General features: G+C 36.5%; 1 protein-coding gene across 1 annotated transcript; it reads right to left on the bottom strand.

The window, feature by feature from the left end:
- Window positions 1-1630: 1630 nt before the first annotated feature.
- cab39l (calcium binding protein 39-like) lies at window positions 1631-23188 on the bottom strand. The gene is made up of 9 exons (XM_038276700.1): window positions 22958-23188; window positions 12579-12707; window positions 12336-12500; window positions 12143-12261; window positions 11893-12061; window positions 7505-7564; window positions 6173-6238; window positions 5943-6086; window positions 1631-4205 (listed from the first exon to the last, which is right to left on the bottom strand). The coding sequence occupies exons 2-9, from the start codon at window positions 12678-12680 to the stop codon at window positions 4026-4028; spliced, it is 1005 nt and encodes a 334-aa protein (XP_038132628.1). The 5' UTR covers window positions 12681-12707; window positions 22958-23188; the 3' UTR covers window positions 1631-4025.
- Between the last annotated feature and the right edge of the window lie 223 nt (window positions 23189-23411).

Below are 23411 nucleotides of genomic sequence, written 5' to 3' on the forward strand. Positions count from 1 at the left end.
TTGGCCAACATTTCTATAAATCCTTTGTTTTTATTGGTCTTCAGTAATATTCTAATTTTCTGATATGATGAATTTGGGATTTTCATTTGTTGTCATTTGTAATCATCAAAATTAAACAAAATAAACATCTGAAATATATGAGTTTGTATGTAATGTATGAATATAATATACAAGTTTCACTTTTTAAATGGAATTACTGAAATCAATCTACTTTTTCATGATATTCTAATTTTATGACCAGCACCTGTATATGGGCTGAAACAATCATATTAATCGATTATTGAAATAATCACCTAATTCAGTAATCAATTAATTGTTAACTGGAGCATAGAGACTCTAAAACATGCCATTAGCTGACAGAACAACCCACTTAGTGCGGTACTTTTACCAAAATTGCAAATATTTAAACATTTTGCATTTTAGATTAAAAAAAATACCCTTTTCCATCTGTCAATATGCTCTATCCAGGAATTCTCAAGTAAAAACCTTTTTTAGTTTCACCTTGTTTAATGTCATAAAAAAATCATCTTTAAGGAACCTTTGGCTATCCAATTATTAATCAATTAATCAAAAAATAATCAGATTAATCAATTTGCAAAATAATTGTTAGTTGCAGCACTACTCTATACATATCTATACGGTGTCAATCTTTTTTCTGCACATCAATGTCCTTCTTGGGCTTCCATGGCTCAGGGTGACATCAGTTTTGTTCTTCTATGTGTGTTTATATCTGATAAACTACCTGACTGTGTGACACCCTGAGCTGCAAACATTTAGTTTGCTATATATATCCATGGTTTATTGTGAAACATTAAAAAGTATTTTCACAGCTCGAATTTCATTGGCCTTTAAATTAAGGTCACTTCGAATGTGATGATTAAAAGAATATCTACTCTTTTATAATGTAAAGTGTGTCAAATTACAATCTAATCGCTAGGATTTTTTTTTTTAGAAAGAAAAGAAACAGTTATTTTGGTTGTTATTCTGCGTAGAGCTGAAACAATTAATCGGATTAATCGTTATTAATCGATTCTTGAAATAATCGTCAACTAATTTAGTAATGGATTAATCTTTAACTGGAGTATAGAGACTGTAAAACAACTTTAGCTGACAGAGTAACCCACTTAGAGCAGTAATTATATAAAAATTGTAAAAAAAAATGTATAAAAAAATGTGCATTAATATGAAGAAAACTTTTTTGTCTGGCAGAAACGTTCTAGTTTCACCTGTTTAATTTCGTTTAAAAAAAACTACTTTCAGGAACCTTTGGCTATCAGATTATTAATCGAAAAATAAAATAAACAAAAGTAAAAACAAAATAATCATTAGCAATCCTAAAAAACTAAAATAAAAAAATATATATATGGTATAATATAGTCAACTTAATTTGGAAATTCTACTTATTTGGTCAGCAGTGAAAATTCTAAGATCTATATTTTTATATCTATATTTTAAAAGATTAGTTTGCTCTTTATCATTTTATTTGTGAAGAGCCGTTGAAGAATATCTAAAGAGCCACATGTGGCTCCGGCACCTCTGGTTTCAGACCCCTGGTTTAAGCTAAAGCACATAGACACAAAACCAAGATCCTATGATACAAAACAAACACACACAAAAAACATGCAAAAAGTGCATTCCCATCTTTTATTTGTAGTAACTATGGTACAGAAGAATCAATGTGGCTGCTTCCAGAAAAGACTCTACCAAAGTTACTAATTGGAATTTGCTTCTATTTACTACATAGATGTGAAGCTGGTTGTTGTTTCACATTACGACTGTAACACAGTGTCTAAACAAACTGGCTGGTTTTCCTTCTCGCCTCCAAAGACAAGCGTAAAGGTGCTAATTATTTATTTCCTTCATCCAAAATGTAAAGCGTGCTGGAAACTCACAGCTTCATGACTGATACTGACAGGACTACAGCTTGTGTGTCTGTTTGGGTCTGCAGAAATTTCTAAATACGCTGTTTTTTTTTTTCATCTTTAATCACAAAGCAAAGCTGGAAAACTCTGTAAAATCTTAAAGCGGAGATGATTGGAGTTAAAGTGTCAGTTTTAAAATTTGAAGTCAAAGGAGAAAAAAAAAAACTATTAGCTTTATCTACACCAAATTAATTCTCACTGTTATCTAACACAACATTGCTTTCAGAAATAATCCTGTTGGCAAGAATTTAAAGCTTCAGTCTGAAGATAACTGGTTACTGGGCTTTTACTGCTTTCATCCAGGTTGAACGAGCATTAATATATGGATACATGTCCATAAGCTGGAGGTATTTAGCAGCTATCAAGCTTCTAGCATCATTCTGCAAAGAAATAATTTAAACAGGGTAGTCACATTTATGTTTAGTTCATAATTATATTGTTTGACCAAATCCAAACCGGTTTTATTGTGCATTATTGATTGTTGCCCTTTTAAAGCAACCAAATCCATCCCTGTGAAGTTTTATATCGACTTTGCAACATAAATCATAAACTAGAGGGTTAAATATTAAACACAATTAAGATTTTTCTTATTTTTAAACTGGAAAATGATCCAAAACACTCAAAATCGGTTGGTTCCGGCATAAATCAGGCAAGCATTATTAGGCCTCTGGGTTGGCCCACAACTTTTAGGGGTGGTAGCATCCATTCAGTGGGTTTGATTTTGCTGCAATAATTTTATTGGATTATATAGATAATATCTTTAACTTGACCTTGAATCACACAGGGAGATTAAACATGTCACAATTTCAATTAACAGCACAGATTAAAATATCCAGCCTGCTTATTTATAGGACATAAATCCAAATATTAACGTCTGCATGTATGGTTTTGAGCCCGTATTAAAGATGAAGGAAAATCCACAGTTAATGTAAGCTTTTAAACACAATAAATGAATTAAAGTCCAAAATATCTGGACATTCATGGAGGAGATTGCGTAATCTACTAGAAGGATTACTTCGCTGGCATAAAAAGATAAACACTGGCACATTCCAAAAAGGTGAAAAGTGTCCCAATGACAGTGCAACTCAAACATAGCGAGTTAAGAGGTTCACTGCTTAATCAAAAGCAAATACGTTCCGTTCGGAGTGTATTTTCATCAAGATCATAATTAAGCTCCCCCAAGAAAGATGCGTTAAAACACAAATAAAGGTGAGAAGAAGGGAAGAAAACACTTAAACAGAAAAAAAAAGGCACGTCTGAATCTCAACTATTTCCTTCTACGGTCGATAAATCAGGGCAAAAAATAAAAAGCACAAAACAGCCACCATTGCAGCCTTTTTCTCTTCATCATGGGTTATAATTAAAGTTCTCACTCACAGTGGCACTCAGTTCAGTTCAGTTCAGTTCAGTTCATGAACACATACCACACACTGTACATGGCAACAAATCCAAAGATATATGTTTTTTAAAAATTAGAAAAAGCATTGAAAACTGATCAACTTATTATTATTTTTTATATTAATTTTAATCTACAGAAAGTGCTTTTAGCGACTGTGTCCAACAATCCTGGAGCTTTTTTTTTGTACCAGTGGTCACAAATTTTTATTTCAATGATCGAATCTTAAAATATTTATTTTAGCCATTTATTTAAGCCATAATTTATTTCTCTTTTCAGCATCTTGCTAAAGCCAACTGCGTATTTAGAGTCTGCTCATTTTTTACTTCTTCTTCATCTTTCCCCAATAATCTCTTTGACACAGATGCATAAAAAAAAATTTGGTGATTTCCTCCTTTAAAAGAGGTAATCAGAGAATCAAAAAACATTTTTGGCCCAAGACTTTTTTTTTTATCGTTCTTCCTGCTGGTTCTTTCATCAAAGCAAATCCGATTCAACACAATGAGCTGTGGCACTACATGCTACAGATGAAAAACATGTTTTAAAGTAAAAAAAAAAAAAAAAAAATGAATTTACAAAAGTTAGATCAGTGATTATGAGCTACTTTTACCAACAAGGATCAATTTGTTTTTAAATAGAATAACCATTATTGTTAATGTGTTTTGTTTCTACGCCTTCCTATTGGTAAAAAAGTTTGGGGAGCTTTTCTAGGAGGCTGGTTTCTTCAGATCCCTGATCTGTTTGATTAGGTAGGTCTTCTCGTCGTTAAACTGCTCGTCGTCTGTGCGATCCTTCTGGAAGTTGCTCAAGAAGTCGATTAGTTTGGTCTGGTTCTTCAGCAAGATGTCGGCGATGGGCTGCGTCTTGTTGGGGTTTGCGACAAACACCTGAAAGTTGCAGAAAAAATATATCAAATAGGGCACCATCCCTGTTCAGATCTGATCACATTAAAAACAGCAACATTTTCAGATGAGGGTTGAATTTCTGATTTTTCGCCCTGCTTATTAACCTCTTAGCATCCAACTGATCGGCGGCGTTCCATTGTGCATATTTACATTAAACACAGCAGTGTGCTAGAAAATAGCACTGGTTAAACTTTTACTATTATAGACATGTTATACGTCCTTAGAAAGCTTAGATTTTCCACAATTCAACTACCAAGTTCATTTTATGGAAACCATGAGCACTAACGTACAATTAATAAAGATATACCAACATGTTAAATCAAAATTTTTAAAATAAAGCTTTCGACCTTTGACGCGATCCTGAGGCCGCATTATAAATCCAATCTTAGATTGTTTATATTAAATTTGTCCTTATGGGTCTACAGATAAAAGGTAATCCAGCACATTCATAATAAAAAAATTCCATGATGAGAAAACCATCACATAAAATCAGTTCTTTAACTCTCGGAAAAGTTCAATCCTTATAGCTAATGCTAACCGTATTGCTTTTGGTATGTTTGTTTACATCACCTTCCTGCCGTAGGCGCGACGTCTGTCGCAGCAAACTCAAAACATTTCCAAACAATGGATGATTATATTCCTGTTATCAGGACTAACTTCCCACTCTCGCCGGTAGCCATTGTCACTACCTGATCAATCCCAGAAGCACGATCCGTTCTGCGCGTGCGCTATCAGCTCATTTGTGCATCCAGATATACATCCGGGTCACCCTCGATTTTATTTTGCTAGAAAGACCTAAATGACGTTTTTCCCTCCCCAAAAAAAGTAAGCGTACCAAAATACAATGTGTTAAAGGTTAATAATGTATTTCCTGATAAAATAAATGCATTAAAATCCTGTTTTATCACTCTGTGCCCGAAATGGGATCCTACGCTACTACCGGTGGCTAACTTTTTCGGCTTTTGATTTAAACATAAATCTAGTCTTTTTGACTAGATTAACCTTATGGTATATAGTGCTTAATCTAACTAAAGAAAGAACTAAAATGCAGATAAACATGGTAAACATATTCTGCCGGACTGCTCTGAGCATGTCCAATGGTGACGTTAGAGAAGCAGTTTAACGAAGAAAATGTAAAAAGCAACAAAATATTCTCACAAATGGCATAAAACATTTTTTAAAGACGTGTATTAGCATGCTTAAGTGAGTTAAGGATAGAAAAAAAAAAGTTATTTTAGTACCATAATTACATTATTTATGGACAACCGGATGTATATCTGTTCGCGCATGCGCAAAATGGATCGGGTAGTGACAGCCATGATGTTGTTGTCGAAGTGCACCGTGGGAGTAATACTCCAGCTACGGAAGCTCCGGGGAGCCAAAATTGCAGCGTTATACAAAAAAAAATATATTTTTGTTTTTTAATCGCGTGCAAAAAAATTCTAATAAATTTTTTTGACTATGCTACAGCTTCTCATTCAGACTAATTTCTGGCCTTTGACTAGGCCATTCTGGGACATGTACTTTGTTTGTTTGCTCTAAAGGATTACGTTTTAACTGAGGGTTTTGGAATAAATGAGGCTAAACACAAATGCTTACCTCACTTTTAGGTTTCTTTTCGAAAGAAATTCTTTCACATTAAAGCCCAGTTAAAAGGCGTATCTGTTTGTTTATCAAGCCCATTTTCCAGTCCCCTTAAATGCGTCTTTCTTTCCTTACCTTAAACACGTGGAAGGCCTCGAACTGGATGTTGGGGCTCTTGTCTCTGAGCAGATTCATCATGAGTTTGAGGTTTTCAGGCTTGCTGATGTAGCGCGTCATCACCACGAAGTTGTGTCTGTCCAATAACAGCTCGCCCAGAAGCTGCAGGAGAGATGATTTCAAACAGTGACAAAGGGGTCACGCGCCGATAGGCTTTTCTGGATACTCATGCGTGATCTGAGTCAAACCTTGAGCGACTGCCGCTTCGTGACATAGTTCTCAGAGTGCAGCAGCTTCTCATAGTTGGCGAAAACCTGCAATCAAGCAAACAGAACATAAAAGTTTGTTTATGTCCAGGTATCAGATCTGATAACTGCGGCTCCATGGCTAACCAAAGAACCGGAGACCCGTCTCTGCAGCGGTGACGTCATCTAGACCCACTTTCATTGCAGCTCCTGCTGCAAAGGCCCCTCAGAGTAATGCAACTCAAAAAGGCAGTTCTGTATAGAGTACCTGTAGCAAAGACCCTAGCAGGCCCCTGGAATGAAAGGGCCTCTCTGCCTCTGGAGACAGAAGGCATAAAGTCCTGCTTTGTACCTAGAGGTGTTGTGACATTGAGAGCACTCTGCATCTCCTTGCTTTTTCTAGGAATCTGCATTCCTAGAAAAACACTCAGAGGGCCTGAGTGTGACATGATTGGACCACTGAATACAGCCGCCCTTCACACATCACTGCACCACTGCTAAAGATGAGTTAAAAATCCATCTAGAAGCTTGAGTTCCTACACACAAACAATAATTAAGTCTTCTGTTAGAACTCTTAGTACACCTTTGTAGGCTTTAAGCCGATGAAGCTGGGGCAATGGGTTCATTTTACGTCTGTTGAATCTTTTCTGTTGATTTAGTCATCTGTTTCAAACAACTTGTGGAAAAAATATAAAAGATTATCTAAAGAAAAGTGTTGCAGGAACCATCCCAGTAGCCTTTAACATATCTAAAGTTTAAAAAGGGTTTATTTTTACCACTGAGCTATGAAGACATTTCCTGTTACCATCTTCCTACCTGTGGGTTGCACACCAAAGCCCAAATTGTCATGATCTAGTTTGACAAATTTAAATTATTTTCCAAATTGTGGATACAGAAACATTTAGGTGACTATTTTAATATGATATAGTCTCCTCTTATTTCCCATTTTACCAAAGACTTACATATGTTTCTCTCTCATAGCTATAAACTACAAAAGCATGCAGCCATGATTATAAGAGTAAAAGCACTAATAAAAAGAATAATACATTTGTGAGCTAAAACGTCTGTAGGTCATTACTATGCTGTCAATTTTCACTACTAAACGAACATACTAATTTTTACAGCAATAAAAACACATTTATTTTAAATGTTTGTGTTTTTTAAACATTTATACCCATAAAGGGATTATAGCTTCTCTTCCAAAGGAATACAGCAGGTTGAAATATTTAGTTATTTCCAATAAATCAACAAATACCATCTATTGGTTCTCTGTACTACTTTTGTGCTGGGAGGGTTTTAGTGTAACAGGCGTGTTTTTATGATCAGATCACTCACAGCGTCGTAGTTCTGTTCAAGGAAATCAGCCACAAGCACTTTGTGTCTTGTAAGAAGATCCTGTAAAAATAAATAAATAGAAAATAAACAGTTAAAAAGAAAACAAACATTATCGTTCATAATAGTTTTAGAAAACTTTATATGTAGACAAGGTTTTAGGACTTTCCATTGTTAGCTAGAACTGATAGTGTTTTGTTTTATTTTCTGGTGAGAATGAATTGAAATATGGAAAAACCTTTGTAACATATTTCAAAGCATTGCTTAAAAAAAAGGATACAGGTTCTTCTCCATTACTTAAAATAATCGCTGTTAACAGAAAAGGTAGTAATTTCAGGCCTCTCAGATTAAGATCTAAATGGAGTTATATCCAGACATTAACATCAACAACACCTAAAAATCTATTAAAAAAATAATAATAAAACTTTAAATCATCTCATCTTCCGTATGCTAACATTTAGGGTTAAAAGACAATTTTCTGAAATAAACAACCATTTGTTTATGATCCACTAAAACAGGAAGTGTTTCCATGTACTGATGATCTTGTGCGATCTCGGACCAAATCTCACATGAAACAAAATCATCTCTTCAGATTATTTAAAAACATTTTGGGGAAGGTATTTTTCCAACTTAATCAGATTAAACTCAAGACGAATTGTTTTGAAACCAGTTTTTATTGCAGGATTAACAAATAAGGAAGAGCCAAAAGCTGGTGGAAAAGGACATAATACAGTTAATGTCCCAGATGGAACCAACAGCTCTAGCAGGTAGTCAACAGCCAGACCAAAGAGGCGACTGCAGGTTGTTTCTTTAACCAATAATTAATTGTTGCCATATAGTATTTTTTTCTCTGTGTCAAAGCCAAATGAAGGAGAGGATGTTTGACTGCAGCTTTAATTTTGAGTGTTTATACTTCTTTACTGTCACCTCTCAATGTTAGCGTTAGCTTAAAACATGCTATGGGGAATTTGACTGGATAAAACTTTGAATGATGCCTAACTACAGCGCAGACAAACCCTTAGGAATCCCTTACGGGACATGAAAGTGAGACCGACACAATCACTCAATGGAGAGCTAATCTAAAACACTTTGGTAACAAGTGTTGCATCAGATTAAGAATACTGGTCAGAACTAAATTGTAATTCCCACCTGAGCGGCAAGAATTTTTGAGGTTTGAAGATGTATAGATTAATTAACCTTCAAATTTGATGTTTTCAATAACACCTTTTGTTACAGTCTAATCTAGGGGTCGGGAACCTGTGGCTTGCAAGCCAGGTGTGGCTCTTTTGATGATTGCATCTGGCTCGCAGATTTCAGCTTTTCAGATAAAACATTAAATATTATCACTTGTTTTAATCCATCCATCTATTTTCCTCTGATCGTGTCCTGTTCAGGGCTGCAGTTGGCTGCAGGAGCATTTGTCCATTATTTTTAATTGGATAATAGCCTATGTTGGCCGTTGCTGGTAAACAGGTAAACGCCCCCTTTTGAATCAGTGCTCGGTCATTAGCTTAAAGCTAACTCTTCAAAGTAAGTTTCAAGAAGAATAGACTGAAGATTTGTGGAGAGAGCAGGTTCTGAGATCTGCCGAATTTGCAATGACAAAGCTGCATCGATGAAACGGTTGAATGACACACGCCATGCAACCTTTGCATCAAAATACCCTGCAGTAGAAAGCAGGAAGAAAGCATGCCAAGAGCTTCTAAGCAGGCAAGCTAGCCAGCAGGAACTCTGTGTATGGAACCGGTGTTCCTTCAGACCAGCATGCCCACAGCTAATACCCGTTTATCCCTTTAGTTCTCTACGGAAAATACACTTTAAACTACCTCAACATATGTGTATCCCTTTAGTCATGTACAAAAACACAATGTAATTACTTACTTTTTGTTGTTTTTTGAAGTGCATGGTGATCTGACCTTAAATATTTTTTTTTACATGACTGAAGGGATACACGCCCGTCTAGGTAGTTTAAAGTGTGTTTTTCGTAGAAAACTAAAGAGATAAACGGGAATAGCATAAGCGTTTGCAAATCTGATGTCTTGCGCATGTGTATTGACTATGGGTATGCTGGTCTGACAGAAAATCAGTGTTACATCCAGTTCAAGCTGGATGTAACCAATAAACTTTTTGATGATCTTCCAAACAAAAGATAATCAAATGGAATGCAGACATGCCTCTGTCGGCAAGAACTGTTCCTGATCGTACCATCATGATGGAAAACCAAGAGGAGGAAACGCAAGTTAAGGACATAAATGCAGCACCGTTCTTTTCTCTGGCTTTGGATGAGTCAGACGTAAGTCCTTTGCCACATTTCAGTTCAGCAAATTCTTGCAGCACCAGAAGTTGATGTTGAGTATTATAACAACATTACAGGTGCTGGTCATAAAATTAGAATATCATGAAAAAGTAGATTGATTTCAGTAATTCCATTTAAAAAGTGAAACTTGTATATTATATTCATACATTACATACAAACTCATATATTTCAGATGTTTATTTTGTTTAATTTTGATGATTACAAATGACAACAAATGAAAATCTCAAATTCATCATATCAGAAAATTAGAATATTGTGAAAAGGTTCAAAATTGATGGCCCCTGGTGCCACACTCTAATCAGCTAATTAACTCAAACCACCTGCAAAAGCCTTTAAATGGTCTTTCAGTCTAGTTCTATAGGCTACACAATCATGGGGAAGACTGCTGACTTGACAGTTGTCCAAAAGACGACCATCGACACCTTGCACAAGGAGGGCAAGACACAAAAGGTCATCGCTAAAGAGGCTGGCTGTTCACAGAGCTCAGTGTCCAAGCACATTAATAGAGAGGCGAAGGGAAGGAAAAGATGTGGTCGAAAAAAGTGTACAAGCAAGAGAGATAACCGCACCCTGGAGAGGATTGTGAAACAAAACCCATTCAAAAATGTGGGGGAGATTCACAAAGAGTGGACTGCAGCTGGAGTGAGTGCTTCAAGAACCACCACACACAGACGTATGAAAGACATGGGTTTCTGCTGTCGCATTCCTTGTGTCAAGCCACTCTTGAACCACAGACAGCGTCAGAAGCGTCTTGCCTGGGCTAAAGAGAAACAGGACTGGACTGCTGGTGAGTGGTCCAAAGTCATGTTCTCTGATGAAAGTAAATTTTGCATTTCCTTTGGAAATCAAGGTCCCAGAGTCTGGAGGAAAAGAAGAGAGGCACTTCATCCACGTTGCTTGAAGTCCAGTGTAAAGTTTCCACAGTCAGTGATGGTTTGGGGTGCCATGTCATCTGCTGGTGTTGGTCCATTGTGTTTTCTGAGGTCCAGGGTCAACGCAGCCACATACCAGGAAGTTTTAGAGCACTTCATGCTTCCTGCAGCTGACCAACTTTTTGGAGATGCAGATTTCATTTTCCAACAGGACTTGGCACCTGCACACAGTGCCAAAGCTACCAGTACCTGGTTGAAGGACCATGGTATCCCTGTTCTTAATTGGCCAGCAAACTCTCCTGACCTTAACCCCATAGAAAATCTATGGGGTATTGTGAAGAAGAAGATGCAATACACCAGACCCAACAATTCAGAAGAGCTAAAAGCCACTATTAGAGCAACCTGGGCTATCATAACACCTGAGCAGTGCCACAGACTGATCGACTCCATGCCACGCCGCATTGCTGCAGTAATACAGGCCAAAGGAGGCCCAACTAAATACTGAGTGCTGTACATGCTCATACTTTTCATGTTCATACTTTTCAGTTGGCCAACATTTCTATAAATCCTTTGTTTTTATTGGTCTTCAGTAATATTCTAATTTTCTGATATGATGAATTTGAGATTTTCATTTGTTGTCATTTGTAATCATCAAAATTAAACAAAATAAACATCTGAAATATATGAGTTTGTATGTAATGTATGAATATAATATACAAGTTTCACTTTTTAAATGGAATTACTGAAATCAATCTACTTTTTCATGATATTCTAATTTTATGACCAGCACCTGTATTTATAATAATAAATTTACGGCTTATTTTACTCACATTTAGCTGAATTCAGTCTTAAAATATATTATTAACTCCCACTGAAATAAATTTCATTGCTCTCTGAGTCGAAAAGGTTCCCGACCCCTGGTCTAATTCATCACAGCGGTAAATCACAAACAGACTAGGCTCAACAAAGAGGGCTTTTAAATTCCACCACAGAGTGGGGGTTTGTTAGGTATCCAAGCTGACTTCCTCTTCATAATGGATAAATTAATCTGTATATCCTTCTTTAACTAACTCAAATTAGAATAAACATAAGTGAAAAGGAAAAGTTGTAAAAACTGTGGTATTTTATCCCCTTAAGTAGATCTGATCTTCAGCACAAAATGTCAGCTGGTTATATTCAAAGCTGACAGGAATCTCAGTTACCTTAAAGGTAGCAAAGGCGTCAGAGGCGATGTCAAAGGTGGACATCTCCACATAGTTGAAAAAGCTGTGGAAATGCTCCGACTGAAGAACTATTTTGGCAAGTGGCTCATGGCGAATGCATTCCCTCAGCATGATGCCGCAGTTCAGCGCTACCTGGGGCGTTTCATATCTTCAGACAGAGAGAGACCGGCTTTACGTGAGCGTGCCACAACATCGATACAATATGTTGAAAACCTTCTGATCGGCTCACCCTCTCAGCAGAATGAAGAGGACCTCTTGGTGGGAGCAGAAGTATTCAACTGTGGGGCTCCTCGTCCCGATCTGCCTCCTCAGGATGTTGTTAAAGATCTGGCAAACATCTTTCTTCCCCTGAAAACACCAGAAACGTTACATTCTGACCTTTCTACCTCATCATCTGAATCGTTAGCTTGATATCCCCTCACCTCAAAGTCTATAACCTGCAGGTTTTCTACCAGAGAAATCAGAAGGCCGCTGTTGTAGAGCTCCTGCGCGAGCTGAGCCACAGTCTCAGTGTGTGGCTCCTTATCGTTGCTCCCGTACAGAATCTCCTTCATGGACACCAGGCATTTTGACACTTCCTCAGACGCCTGGACAACATAGAGGACGAACGAAATGAAAGGATGCTTCTCAATAAGGAGGAACGCAACATAAGTGTATGTACCTACCTTTTCTGTCTTCTTATCATGTTTGACCAGAACCGTCAGGTTTTCCTTGAGGGTCCTGACAATGTCTGCAGGACTCTTGTGGGATTTACCAAACAGCGGCATGACGGATGCCCGTTAACGCCTCGAGACCTGAAAGGCATGACAAACGTGACGCTGGTCAGTGGAAGAACGTGGCTCAACTCCGCCGGCCATTTAAATCTAAGCCAATCACGGGTTAAATCGGCCTAGTCAAAGTCCAGACTTAATAAAACTGAGAATAAAATACATTTTCACAAAAGTTGAAGGGGTGTGAATACTTGTTCCTTTTTACCCCATGTTGTTGCACATTCAAACGAAATTAGAGACATATCTTACCAATTTCTTTTCGCTTTTCCCTCCGTCTAACTAATAATAAATAACGGTGACAAAAAGCACACACACACAAAAAAAAGAATCAAAGCAACACTGTTTTTTTGAATGGTGGCGAGACCCGTCTGATTTTGCAGAATAATCCCTGGCTCCCATTCATTTCTGCACTACGTCTGAATATCACCCTGCAGGCAATGAGTCAGTTATGAATCATTTCTAAACATCCCAGATATACAAGCTGCAGGTTTTTAAAGTCTGTTAGGTAATAAAGTGGGCGGAACGTGAACAAAACCAGTCTGACGCCAGCAGATTCAGTCTCATATATCTGGGCAGCGACAAAAACTTGCACACAAATAAGGCTTTTTAACCCAATCTGCCAGCTGATTATGATTTAATCCATCCAACAGAGAGGAATCCAGCTCTACCATTTTACATATTCTCACTCAGGTCCATTTAAACACAGCCTGGTTGAAGCTTAAAGAGGAAACATGCACGTTATGTCAAGTTGATTGCAGTAATTACCGGCTTGCTTTTCTATCATTGCATAACTCGTCACTGGATGACTCGGCGTGCATTTTGCCCCGGTACACCCAGAATGTCAAGAAGTGTTTGGCGTCCAACCTGTATCAGTAGGTGTAGGCTAACTAAATGTTGTTGTAGCCACGCTGTTGGCTTAGAGACGCATAACATAAAGACACAAGCTTTAGCACCGAGCAGCAGGAACAGCAGCTCAGGATAGCAACATGTGACAGCTAATCCTCATGGGAGAAAATGACTCTTTCCACCCACCTCACCTTTGCCATAAACCAGTAGAACCTTAATTTCTTAACATATCAGTATCAGTTCTATGAGTTAAATAAGACCAATATTAACAATCGATGTTGTGGGCATGAGGTACTTATTTGGTATTTTTATTGAATTAAGTACCATTATGCAGTGGTTTAATATCCCTAGAGAAAGAAGGGAACGCCACACATGAAGCTAAACCTTGAATTTATAAGTCATAACTCAATTTAAGGCATTTATGATAGAGTTACACCGATCAATTGGCCTTTATTTTCCTAATTTTGGAGGATCCATAATAGGCTGATACTTGGACATGAAAGGGGCTTTATTTACTTCTGCAAAAGTCTGAAAATCACCCAGATTCAGAGCACTAATCTTTTTATTTATACGTGAAAAACTTATATAATACTACCCAATGGGTAGTTAAATAGGTTTTTATAGTTTTACAGGTATTGTTTGATGTTTATCACCAAGATAAGATTGAAATGTTATTGTGATCTTAAAATAACAAATAGAATAAGAATCGATATGGTTCAAAATCAGAATCAGCACATGTAATAAGAGTTGTTAAATGCAAAAAGAAAAAAAAAACATATACCACTAATCAAAGTGAGGGTTAAAGTAAAAGCAAGCTTGGTATGGTTTTATGTTTTTGGAGTTTTTTCTAAGTAGGTTTATTTTCTGTAAAATTTCCCTTTTGGAATTAATAACTTTAATGCTGTTCAGAACTTTGATGAAATCTAAATAAGTCACCTTTTTTCTTAAAAATGCATTTGTTCTTGAATTGAGGAGGTAAATGAGACAGTTTGCCTATGGAACAAAACTAATTTACATTTAAAATAAGAAAAAAAAAACTATTGTATTGTCTTATTTTAAGTGCATATTATCTAATCATCAATTTTAAGCATAAAATTATCATTCCATTGGCAAATCATCTTATTTACCTACTCAAATTAAGGATAACTACACTTAATTTAAGACATTTTAGCTTATTTTTAGATTGTTTTCTTTGCAATGTAGCTTAATATCCTCTCTATTCAGAAAGAACCTCCCCAGATTTAGTTCTAGCTTCCCATTTTAATCACATTTTGAGCAAAGTTCCTGCTAGTTTCCTTGGTCACTCATCTCAAATCGAAACTGTTCTGCATCCAGTTTCAGGGAGAATTTGTGACAGAACCGCTGTTGGAGTAGAAAAGCTTCATCTCTGACCCAGTAAGGCATCCTTTGCACATTTTCCCAACCATAACACCTGACCCTGAGCTAGGATCCTGAACCTCTTCCCTAAAAACTTTTTAGGGAAAAGAAAATTACAACTTTAATCCAAAAAAGTTCGAAAATTAGAACTTTAATCCATTCAATCAGTATTTTCAGTTTACAGCTTTGCATTAATTGGAACTGTCCAAATGTAAAACTTGTGTTTGATCCAGTTTCATATTAATTTCCTAGTTTTTCATGCAACTCAAATAATACGCAGGTTTCAAAAAGCTAAAACTAACCCGTACTTACATCAATTACTTCCTTTGGTTGTTTTTTTAAATCTTTTTGATTGAATTAGATCCTGAATTGAAAAGTACTTCAAACTTTTTTGTAATTATAAAGTAATTTAGCATATTTTGGCAACAAATTCTGACAAAACAACAACATAATCCACATTGAGGAGGTTCTTCAAACACTTTCATGCTTCTTTATCAACTCATGTCGCACACACATTTCCTGCTAGGCCCGGCTGCTGCTGCCGTCACTGCATGTCAGTAATTATTAGGAATAAGGTCCAAAGGGCCGGCTTTAACGACATGATCAAAAGGCTATGAGTCTTTAGAAGCTTGAACAGCCGTTTATGGTTGATTTTTCCCCTCTAAATGTGATGTAATGAGATTATTCTGATGTCTGTTGGGGTTGAAGTCACACAAACCAGCAAAGCTTCCACAAAGACCCAGATACTTCATTTTATAAAGACGTAAAGCAAGAATATTAGAATAATGATTTGTCTGAAATACCTACAAAGGACAGGCCTACCTTTACTGACAGATTTGATTAAAAAAATAAAATAAATCAGGCTCCATGCTTAAAACCGATCTCAAATAAAGAAAACAAATATCAATATGTTGACATATACAGGAGAGAAAAACTTGCTATTTAGCCTAAAATTCATCGATTACAGGTCCATGATTCATTAGTTGGAGGAGCAGTGCACAAAAAAACTTGTCTGAGACACCGAACGCAACATTTAGCATCAGATTACGACATCCAAAGAGTGAACCTGTTTTTGGCCTGGATGACTAATCACTGGCGTAGCGATGCAGCGATGTGAGACCGTCACACATACCGGAGATGCCCTTCCAGAGGAAGAAAAAAAAAACAAAAACAATAAAATGGGGCTTTACAAATGACCTCTACAGCTGGAAAACATATCAGTAGTGACTAAACGCCCGTTTTTAGACACACAAGAAGAAGCAGCCAGTGAAGCTAACCAGCAATAGACACGATACTGCACTAAATAAAAACAAAAAACATTTAAACCAACAAGCAGGTTTAAAATGATTAAAAAGACAAAAAATGCTATTAAAATCCTCTGCTCCTACTTAATACTGCTGGTGAAAAAAACAACCTTCTCCTTCCATCAGGGCCGGCGATTGCTATAGGCGAGCTAGGCAATTGCCTAGGGCGACAAATGTGTTGGGGGCGCCCTCTATACTTAGCGTCGCCCTTAGGCTTACTTCCCATTAATCATAGAATTAGAAAAAAAAGCGAATTAAACCGGTTATGAAGCGTCCGTCAGTTTGACTTAAGCTTACGTATATATAAATAGCAAAATATGAACAAATAAATATACCACCGTTTTTTTATTTATTTTTTCACATTTAAGAGAAAATCGGAAAAGATTCTGATCTCTTTTCAAGCGCCCTCCAACCCGGAAGTCGTGACGTCAATCACTGCAGCATGTCCACCAATATTTTGGAATGAAATTGTAAGCAAACAGATATTAAAAGTAAAACAAGTGAATTCTGACACTTAACTTTGCTCGCGACTCGAGGATGGCTGAACGGAAAAGACTCCCCTCTCCTCCTCCAGCTGCTGCCGCAGTCGGGCCCGTCTTAATCATCCACTCAGAGTACCACTGGTCAGCGCGCACACAGACTTTGTAGCTTGTCCGGTCAGTTAAAAATATTAATTGTGAAATCCGTGTTGTAATCGGAAGCATACAAGCTAGTTAGCTTGAAAAGTAAATAAAGTTTCAGACGTGCTGCGTGATGATGTGTTCAGATTGGCTCAGTAAAATGACAATTAGGTTATCATGATGGGTTCAAGTGTAACGTAAAGAAAACGGGAAATTTTGTTTTTGGCGAAAAACATGAGTGATACAGTTGTATATGCTCTATATATAATTAAACTACTGATGCCAACATTTATTAAAAATTACATTTAATTTAAAATACAATTATTTATTTGTTAAATATTTTCCTAATCACTAAAAACATGATGAAAAGTGACAGTAGACAATACATTAACCAACAATTGTGAAAATATATTCTAGTTAGTTTTATGTCATTTCCAAGTGGCCTATTACATTAGCCATGTTTATTGAAGGCTAGAAACGTTTTTATTATGCTCACAATAGAAGCAATACCAGTTCTGTTAAAAAGATTTTGTTGCATCGTCTTTCCACCAAATAACAGAAAAGTATCGATAGTGGTATCGATAAAGACTCGGATCGATAAGGAGTATCGATAAAGGTATCGATATCAATAAATATTAACGATCCCCATCCCTAATGTTGACATTTTTTTCTCAGAATTATGTGCTATATTATTAGCTTGAGAATGGGTAGAAGATACTAATATAAATAAAATATTTTGTAGTGATTATCTGCATTGAGTATTCAAAAGGGATGTACAAATAATCATCAAAATATATGAAGTTATGGCTGTTCATCATAGAATATGTGAACAAAAAAAACACAACTTCAAACTTTTAATTTTGTAATGGTATTCATAAAAGCACTTTTGTTTGTAGAGGGTTAATCCTTTCTTTAATCACTAATCAATGTCAGAAATCAGGGTAAATATACCTGATATATTTTATTTAGAGGAAAATTTTGCTTATCTCATTTCTATTTATGTTCAAATGATTTAATTGAACTGGAAAAGAAAATTTAATTTAATGTTTATCAATTACTTTTTTATGTAGTCCTTGGTTGAAGAATTTCTTAAATTTATTATTTTTTATTGTTATTTGGTAATTTCTGAAATTGATTTATTTAATATTTGTTTAATGTGTGTTAAATTTGTTAATTGTCTGAAATAAATTCATTCAATGATTCAATCCAGTTTTTTAGTTATACTTTACCTAAGTGTCCTTACAGATGGTTAAAAGTGTTTTTGCACAGTCCTAACTTTGAGTGTGTAATAAATTATTTAAAATAAGAGGTACTGAAACCTATTCTGGTATTTGTCTATGCATCACTCCATGCTAAGTTACAGTTTTTTCTGAATGCTTAAACACAACCTTGATTCTTATAGCACAATTTCTAAAACTATTAATACTTATAGCAAATCCACTCACTGAGTTCACAAAACTATAAGAACAAACACTGCTTTGCACTCAATTTGCAATTTTGTAACACACACTTTGCACAACTGTAGGCACAATTCACCGCACAGCACTCTTTGTGGAACTGTAAACACAACTCAATGAAGCACTAAACAGATGCTGAAAACAGTATTCGTATTTCGCACGGCAAAAGTGAGCGGGGGGGGCGCAAAACTCAATCTCGCCTAGGGCAACCAAAGGGCTAGAACCGGCCCTGCCTTCCATTGCCACTACATAATATCACACTTTTGATTTATGCTAAATTAAAATTTATTAGAGTTTTACAGCTGTAAATTTATATATACCCAGTCAAATAATTTAAGTTTAATAATGCTCAATAAACCTGGGTACTAGGGCTGCAACTAATGATTATTTTTCTTATCTATTAATCCGTTGATTATTTTTTTAATTAATCAAATTAATAATCAGATAGAAAAAGACTCCTTAAAGAAGTTCTTTTTACAGAACTAAATCAGGTGAAACTAAAACGTTTCCACTTGAGGAGGTCTGGATAGAGCATATTAATGCACAAATGTTTTTTTTTTTTTATCTTATATTCAAAATATTTATTTCTGTTGTAATTTTAATATAGTTACTGCTCTAAGGGGGTTGATCAGTTAGCTAAAAGCATGCTTTAGAGTCTTTATAATCCATTTAACAATTAATCGATTACTAAATTGTTGACGATTATTTTAATAATCAATCTGATTTTTTTTCTTTATATCTAGAAACTTGGTGTGCAACTAATTCTTCCCCTCTCTTAAAAAGCTGACCTATAACAGATGCATGCAATTCCAGTAATCTAGATTTGGTCATCTACATGAAATCAGAATAGATTAGATTAACCTTCAGCAGCAGCATTACCTCACTACTTCGACAAGTTGAACAACTCCTAATAAATCAAACTACAAGCTGTTTCTTTAGTGACATTTTTTTTTTTTACTCTGTTTATATGGGGTATAAAAAAATTTAAAAAAAATTGTAACGCCAAAGCTGGTTTTAATTAGTCATCTCTTCACAATAGGAAAGATAGGAGAGCATTTTGAGAGGAGACCATCCCCTTTAAACAAGCGAAAAAAGAAAAAAGATTGACCGCTTTTCAATAAACTCAGCTTTTATGCAGTAGTGTTTATCTCAAAGAGAACATTGGGAAACCACTGTAACTCATCTTTGAATACAGATATTTGTCTTTTGGCGGAAACAAATTGTCAAACAGGGTCTGGGGAGTTTCTTTTAATCATTACTTGCAAGGAAATTGGTATCTCTGAGGTAAACGGGTAGGAATGTTTTCTTCCGGGACTAACCTGCTGCTATCAGGTCCAGCTGATACGGACGTTGGTGCAAAACTCTCTGGCTTTTTCAGATTAAAGCTAAAAAAAGAACAATAGCAACAGCAGAGTTTCATTCAGGCTCTGGTCTGTGCTTTTGCTTTCTGACTGAGCATTTATCTCCATCTTTGATCAGTGATCAATCTTTAATAATAACCACAAACTGTTTACTCTAAATTCCTACAGAAGACTAACAGTTCTCAAAAGCTTCCTAATTTCCATGCTTTCACACTTGAAAAAGAAAAAAGGTAAGGTTTGATCTGATTTATATAATGCAGAACTTAATGATTTGCACTATTGCAAAGTAATATTTCATGCGCTTCAGCGGGGAGAAAAATGCTCTAACTCAAAGACTGAGATTGAAATGATGTAGTATATAAATCAAATAAATCAAAAATATCAGTATTACATTTCTTTTTTCCCAGTATAACTCCCCTAAGTCTGGGATTTCTAAATGCAATCCAGCGCAACCAACTCCTTTAATACACAATCTCATAACAAAACAGGGTTAATCTTCAAGTATATTTAATCTTAACATAAATACAGGCGGCCTGGATGCCAAACGTTCTTTTGCATGTAAACGCAACGCTGCAATACGCTCTGAGCACAACATCTTCAAGGTAAAGACACGGTGGTGGCAGCATCATTTTGTTTGTTGTTGTTTTTTGGCACAGAAAGGCAAATAAACAGTTCATTACAGGCTGTAAAACACCTGAGACTTAGGTAGAGGTTTATCCTTAATATACTTCCACAGCTAAAATTGAATGACCCATGTGTGGCATGGCCTAGTCTAAGTCCATACTAATATCCAGTGTTAAATCCATTTGAAAGAAATCAATGATCACAGATCCTTTCCATCTAAAACTTGGAGCTGCTTTGCAGCAGGGTTTATACAGGAATGAGTAACTCTAATTTAATGCTTTTTAATGCTCTTACAAATAATTTTAATGCAATCAAAAATTACATGTGACTCTCATATATATATATATATATATATATACATACAAACACATATGCAGCCGTGTCCCGAATTCCACATTTTCAAAATTGTGCATTTTCCCATTCTCTGGCCTTGTGCTTCTTTCTGAACATACGGCTTTACGATCAACTGGAAGCAGTTCTGCGCAAATATATTGAGATATTATATATCTGATTAAATTGTTTTTATAATTTTCTTTTTTATTAAATAAAGCATTTTAAATTCCACAATAATTACATTAAATAATTTTAATGCCAGTTAAGGCCTTAATTTAAAAAAAATAATAATTTAATGACTTTTAATGATTTTTAATGACCCGTGGCTGTTATTGTGAGTTCGAAACCCACTCCCACAGACTGCCACTCTAGCTCTCTGAGCAAGACCCTTAACCCCCGATTGCTCCCTGGGTGCCCCACGATGGCAGCCCACTGCTCCCCAAGGGGATGGTTTAAATGCAGAGATAAATTTCTCCAATGCGAGATCAATGCAGAGGCGTAGCCAGAAAATGTAGCCAGACCAATGTACCGGTATACTGAGGGGTGGCCAAAAGTGGATAGGCACCAGAACCTCAGGGTCAATCACTGTTCCAACAGGAACAAGCAAAATGTCCATATTTCTAAATAAAGACAAACTATAGTTTCCTACAGCCTTTGCTAACAAATAGTCGCATATATTTAAACATCCGTCTAGATAGAAGGTATATTGGGAAAAATTCCTTCAGGTTTGAATTCTGGAGCGAACATCTTTTCCATCGTCATTACTTACCTACCTTTAACAATATCATTCTGCATAAAATTTATATTTACATGTACTAATATCTACATAAATTGATAATTTAATAGGTTTTATTAAAATTGTTATTTACAGTATCTATGATTTCACTGAAGGCTCTTAGGCTACGTTCACACTGCAGGCCGTGCTGCTCAATTCCAATTTTTTTGCGTTGCCGTTCGTTCACATTTCCAAATATATGCAACTTGCATGTTATCTCCTGTGTGAACTGCAGTCATACAGCTTAAGTGTCCTGCATGCGCATTAAGAGGATGAAATGATGTCACAAGCCAGCGTGCTTCGTGTTTACGGAAGCAAATATGGATGTAGTGCTGGAGCGCATCTAGCGATCTTACCAAACCTCAAAACCTCAATCTTTTTAAGATAGTTAAACAAAAATACTGCTCTCTGCATCATCGTCTTTTTCTTGCCTCTTCTGTGTAGTAAGAAGCAGAATAGAGACCTATCTCGGTTACTAATGGCGTTCAGGTCGGATGAATGCGACCTGGCCGTTCAGACACAGGTCGCATTTGAAAAGATCAGATTCGTATCAGATTCAGGACCACATAGCCAAGTCGGATTGGGAAAAAAATCAGATCTGCGTTGTTCAGACTGTCATGAAAAGATCAGATCCAGGTCGCATATTGGCAAAAAAAAAAAAAAAAAAAATCACATTTGGGTCACTTCAGGCTGCAGTGTGAACGTAGCCTTAGATGACTTGCAGAGACAGATAATTTTCTCTATACGGAATATAACACAAAATCTAGTTCTAAAAGAGCATGAATTCTGTACTAATCATCTCTAGTGTTGGTATATTGATGTGCATAATTAACCAGTGTTTTTGTAGTAAAGTAATTGTTAATATATGAAAATTTTAAATGTTTTGAATGGCCACCCCTGGCCCACCATCTAGCTCCACCCCTGGATCAATTAACCTCAATTATTATTAGGTGCACCTGATTCAAAGCTAACAAAAAGAGATGTATTGAGAGGAAAAACATAAGTTGAAAATCAAAGTTAAAAATCGTGTTATTTATCGTCTTATTTTGAAATGTCACACCGGAAGCGGAAAACTATTCCTTTAAGCCTTGCTTGATGATGATAGACCAAAGTAACACAAGACATAAGGAGGGGGGGAAAGGGTGGGGTGGATGGGGAGGCACAAAAACAAAATACACGCTCGGCATATACATGAAGCCAGAGAGCTAAATCACCCATACAGGGCAGGGTTTAGATGGATAAGAGCTAGCAAGGAGGTGGAAGGAAGCGATCAGCGCATAAGGCCGCATTAACAGTCCCAGACAATGTGATTAAGCAAAGCTACACCCCTCTCGCCTCCAGCCAAACTCCCTTCTTGTTTGACGGATTTCTGAAGCTAACCACAGCATCCCAGCAGTAACAACTGCACGAAGGAGAGGGAGGGACAATACCCCCCCTCTCCCCCTCCTGTACCACCATGACAGACGTTATAAACCGTTAGGTGAAGTTGTAGACACTGCCAAGGGCAGAGATATAGAGCCATAAGGGCAACAAGAAGCTACTGCTGTTTGGCAGCACTAGCTAGGTCTGATACTTACAACGGAAAGATGTTCGGTGCTTTATAGACGGCCCGGACCGCTCCAGTCCCGGTTCACAGCGCAGCCAAGCCTCCCCGTAAAGCTTTCTGAGTTCACGCCAGGGCTGTTTGTGGGCCGCAATGTCCGCTAAAAATGCCTGCGATACAATTTAAAACACGAGGAATCTGGTAAGAAGGGAGTGCAGAATTCCATCTGGTTGTTCTCCGGTATTCTAAAAGGCTAGCGTGAAGAAAATCGACTACATCCGGCCCGGACTTTCAAATTAAAATCAGGAAGGATTAGTTATGTACAAAGGGAATTAGTGTATATAAATGAAAAAGTAATACTTGTAAGGTAAAATCATTTTTATTTTTATTTTTTAGCGTCGTGCTTAGCTTGTTGTTGTGTTTTTTTATTTTCTGTTTTCAGTGAGACTTTTTGATCACGACCTTAAAATACCCCACTTCCGGTTTTA

The sequence above is a fragment of the Cyprinodon tularosa genome, unplaced genomic scaffold (assembly GCF_016077235.1).
Source record: "Cyprinodon tularosa strain WSP-4 unplaced genomic scaffold, ASM1607723v1 ctg1, whole genome shotgun sequence".
Taxonomy (NCBI): Eukaryota; Metazoa; Chordata; class Actinopteri; order Cyprinodontiformes; family Cyprinodontidae; genus Cyprinodon; species Cyprinodon tularosa.

What these genes read in the sequence shown, in the direction of transcription:
- cab39l (XM_038276700.1), bottom strand. Translation starts at nt 12,680, where the DNA reads ATGCCGCTGTTTGGTAAATCCCACAAGAGTCCTGCAGACATTGTCAGG. An exon ending in ACGCCTTTGCTACCTTTAAG is followed by an intron (nt 7,565 to 11,892) that starts GTAACTGAGATT and finishes TTATTTTTACAG; the next exon opens with GATCTTCTTACAAGACACAA. An exon ending in TTGAACAGAACTACGACGCT is followed by an intron (nt 6,239 to 7,504) that starts GTGAGTGATCTG and finishes GCTTGATTGCAG; the next exon opens with GTTTTCGCCAACTATGAGAA.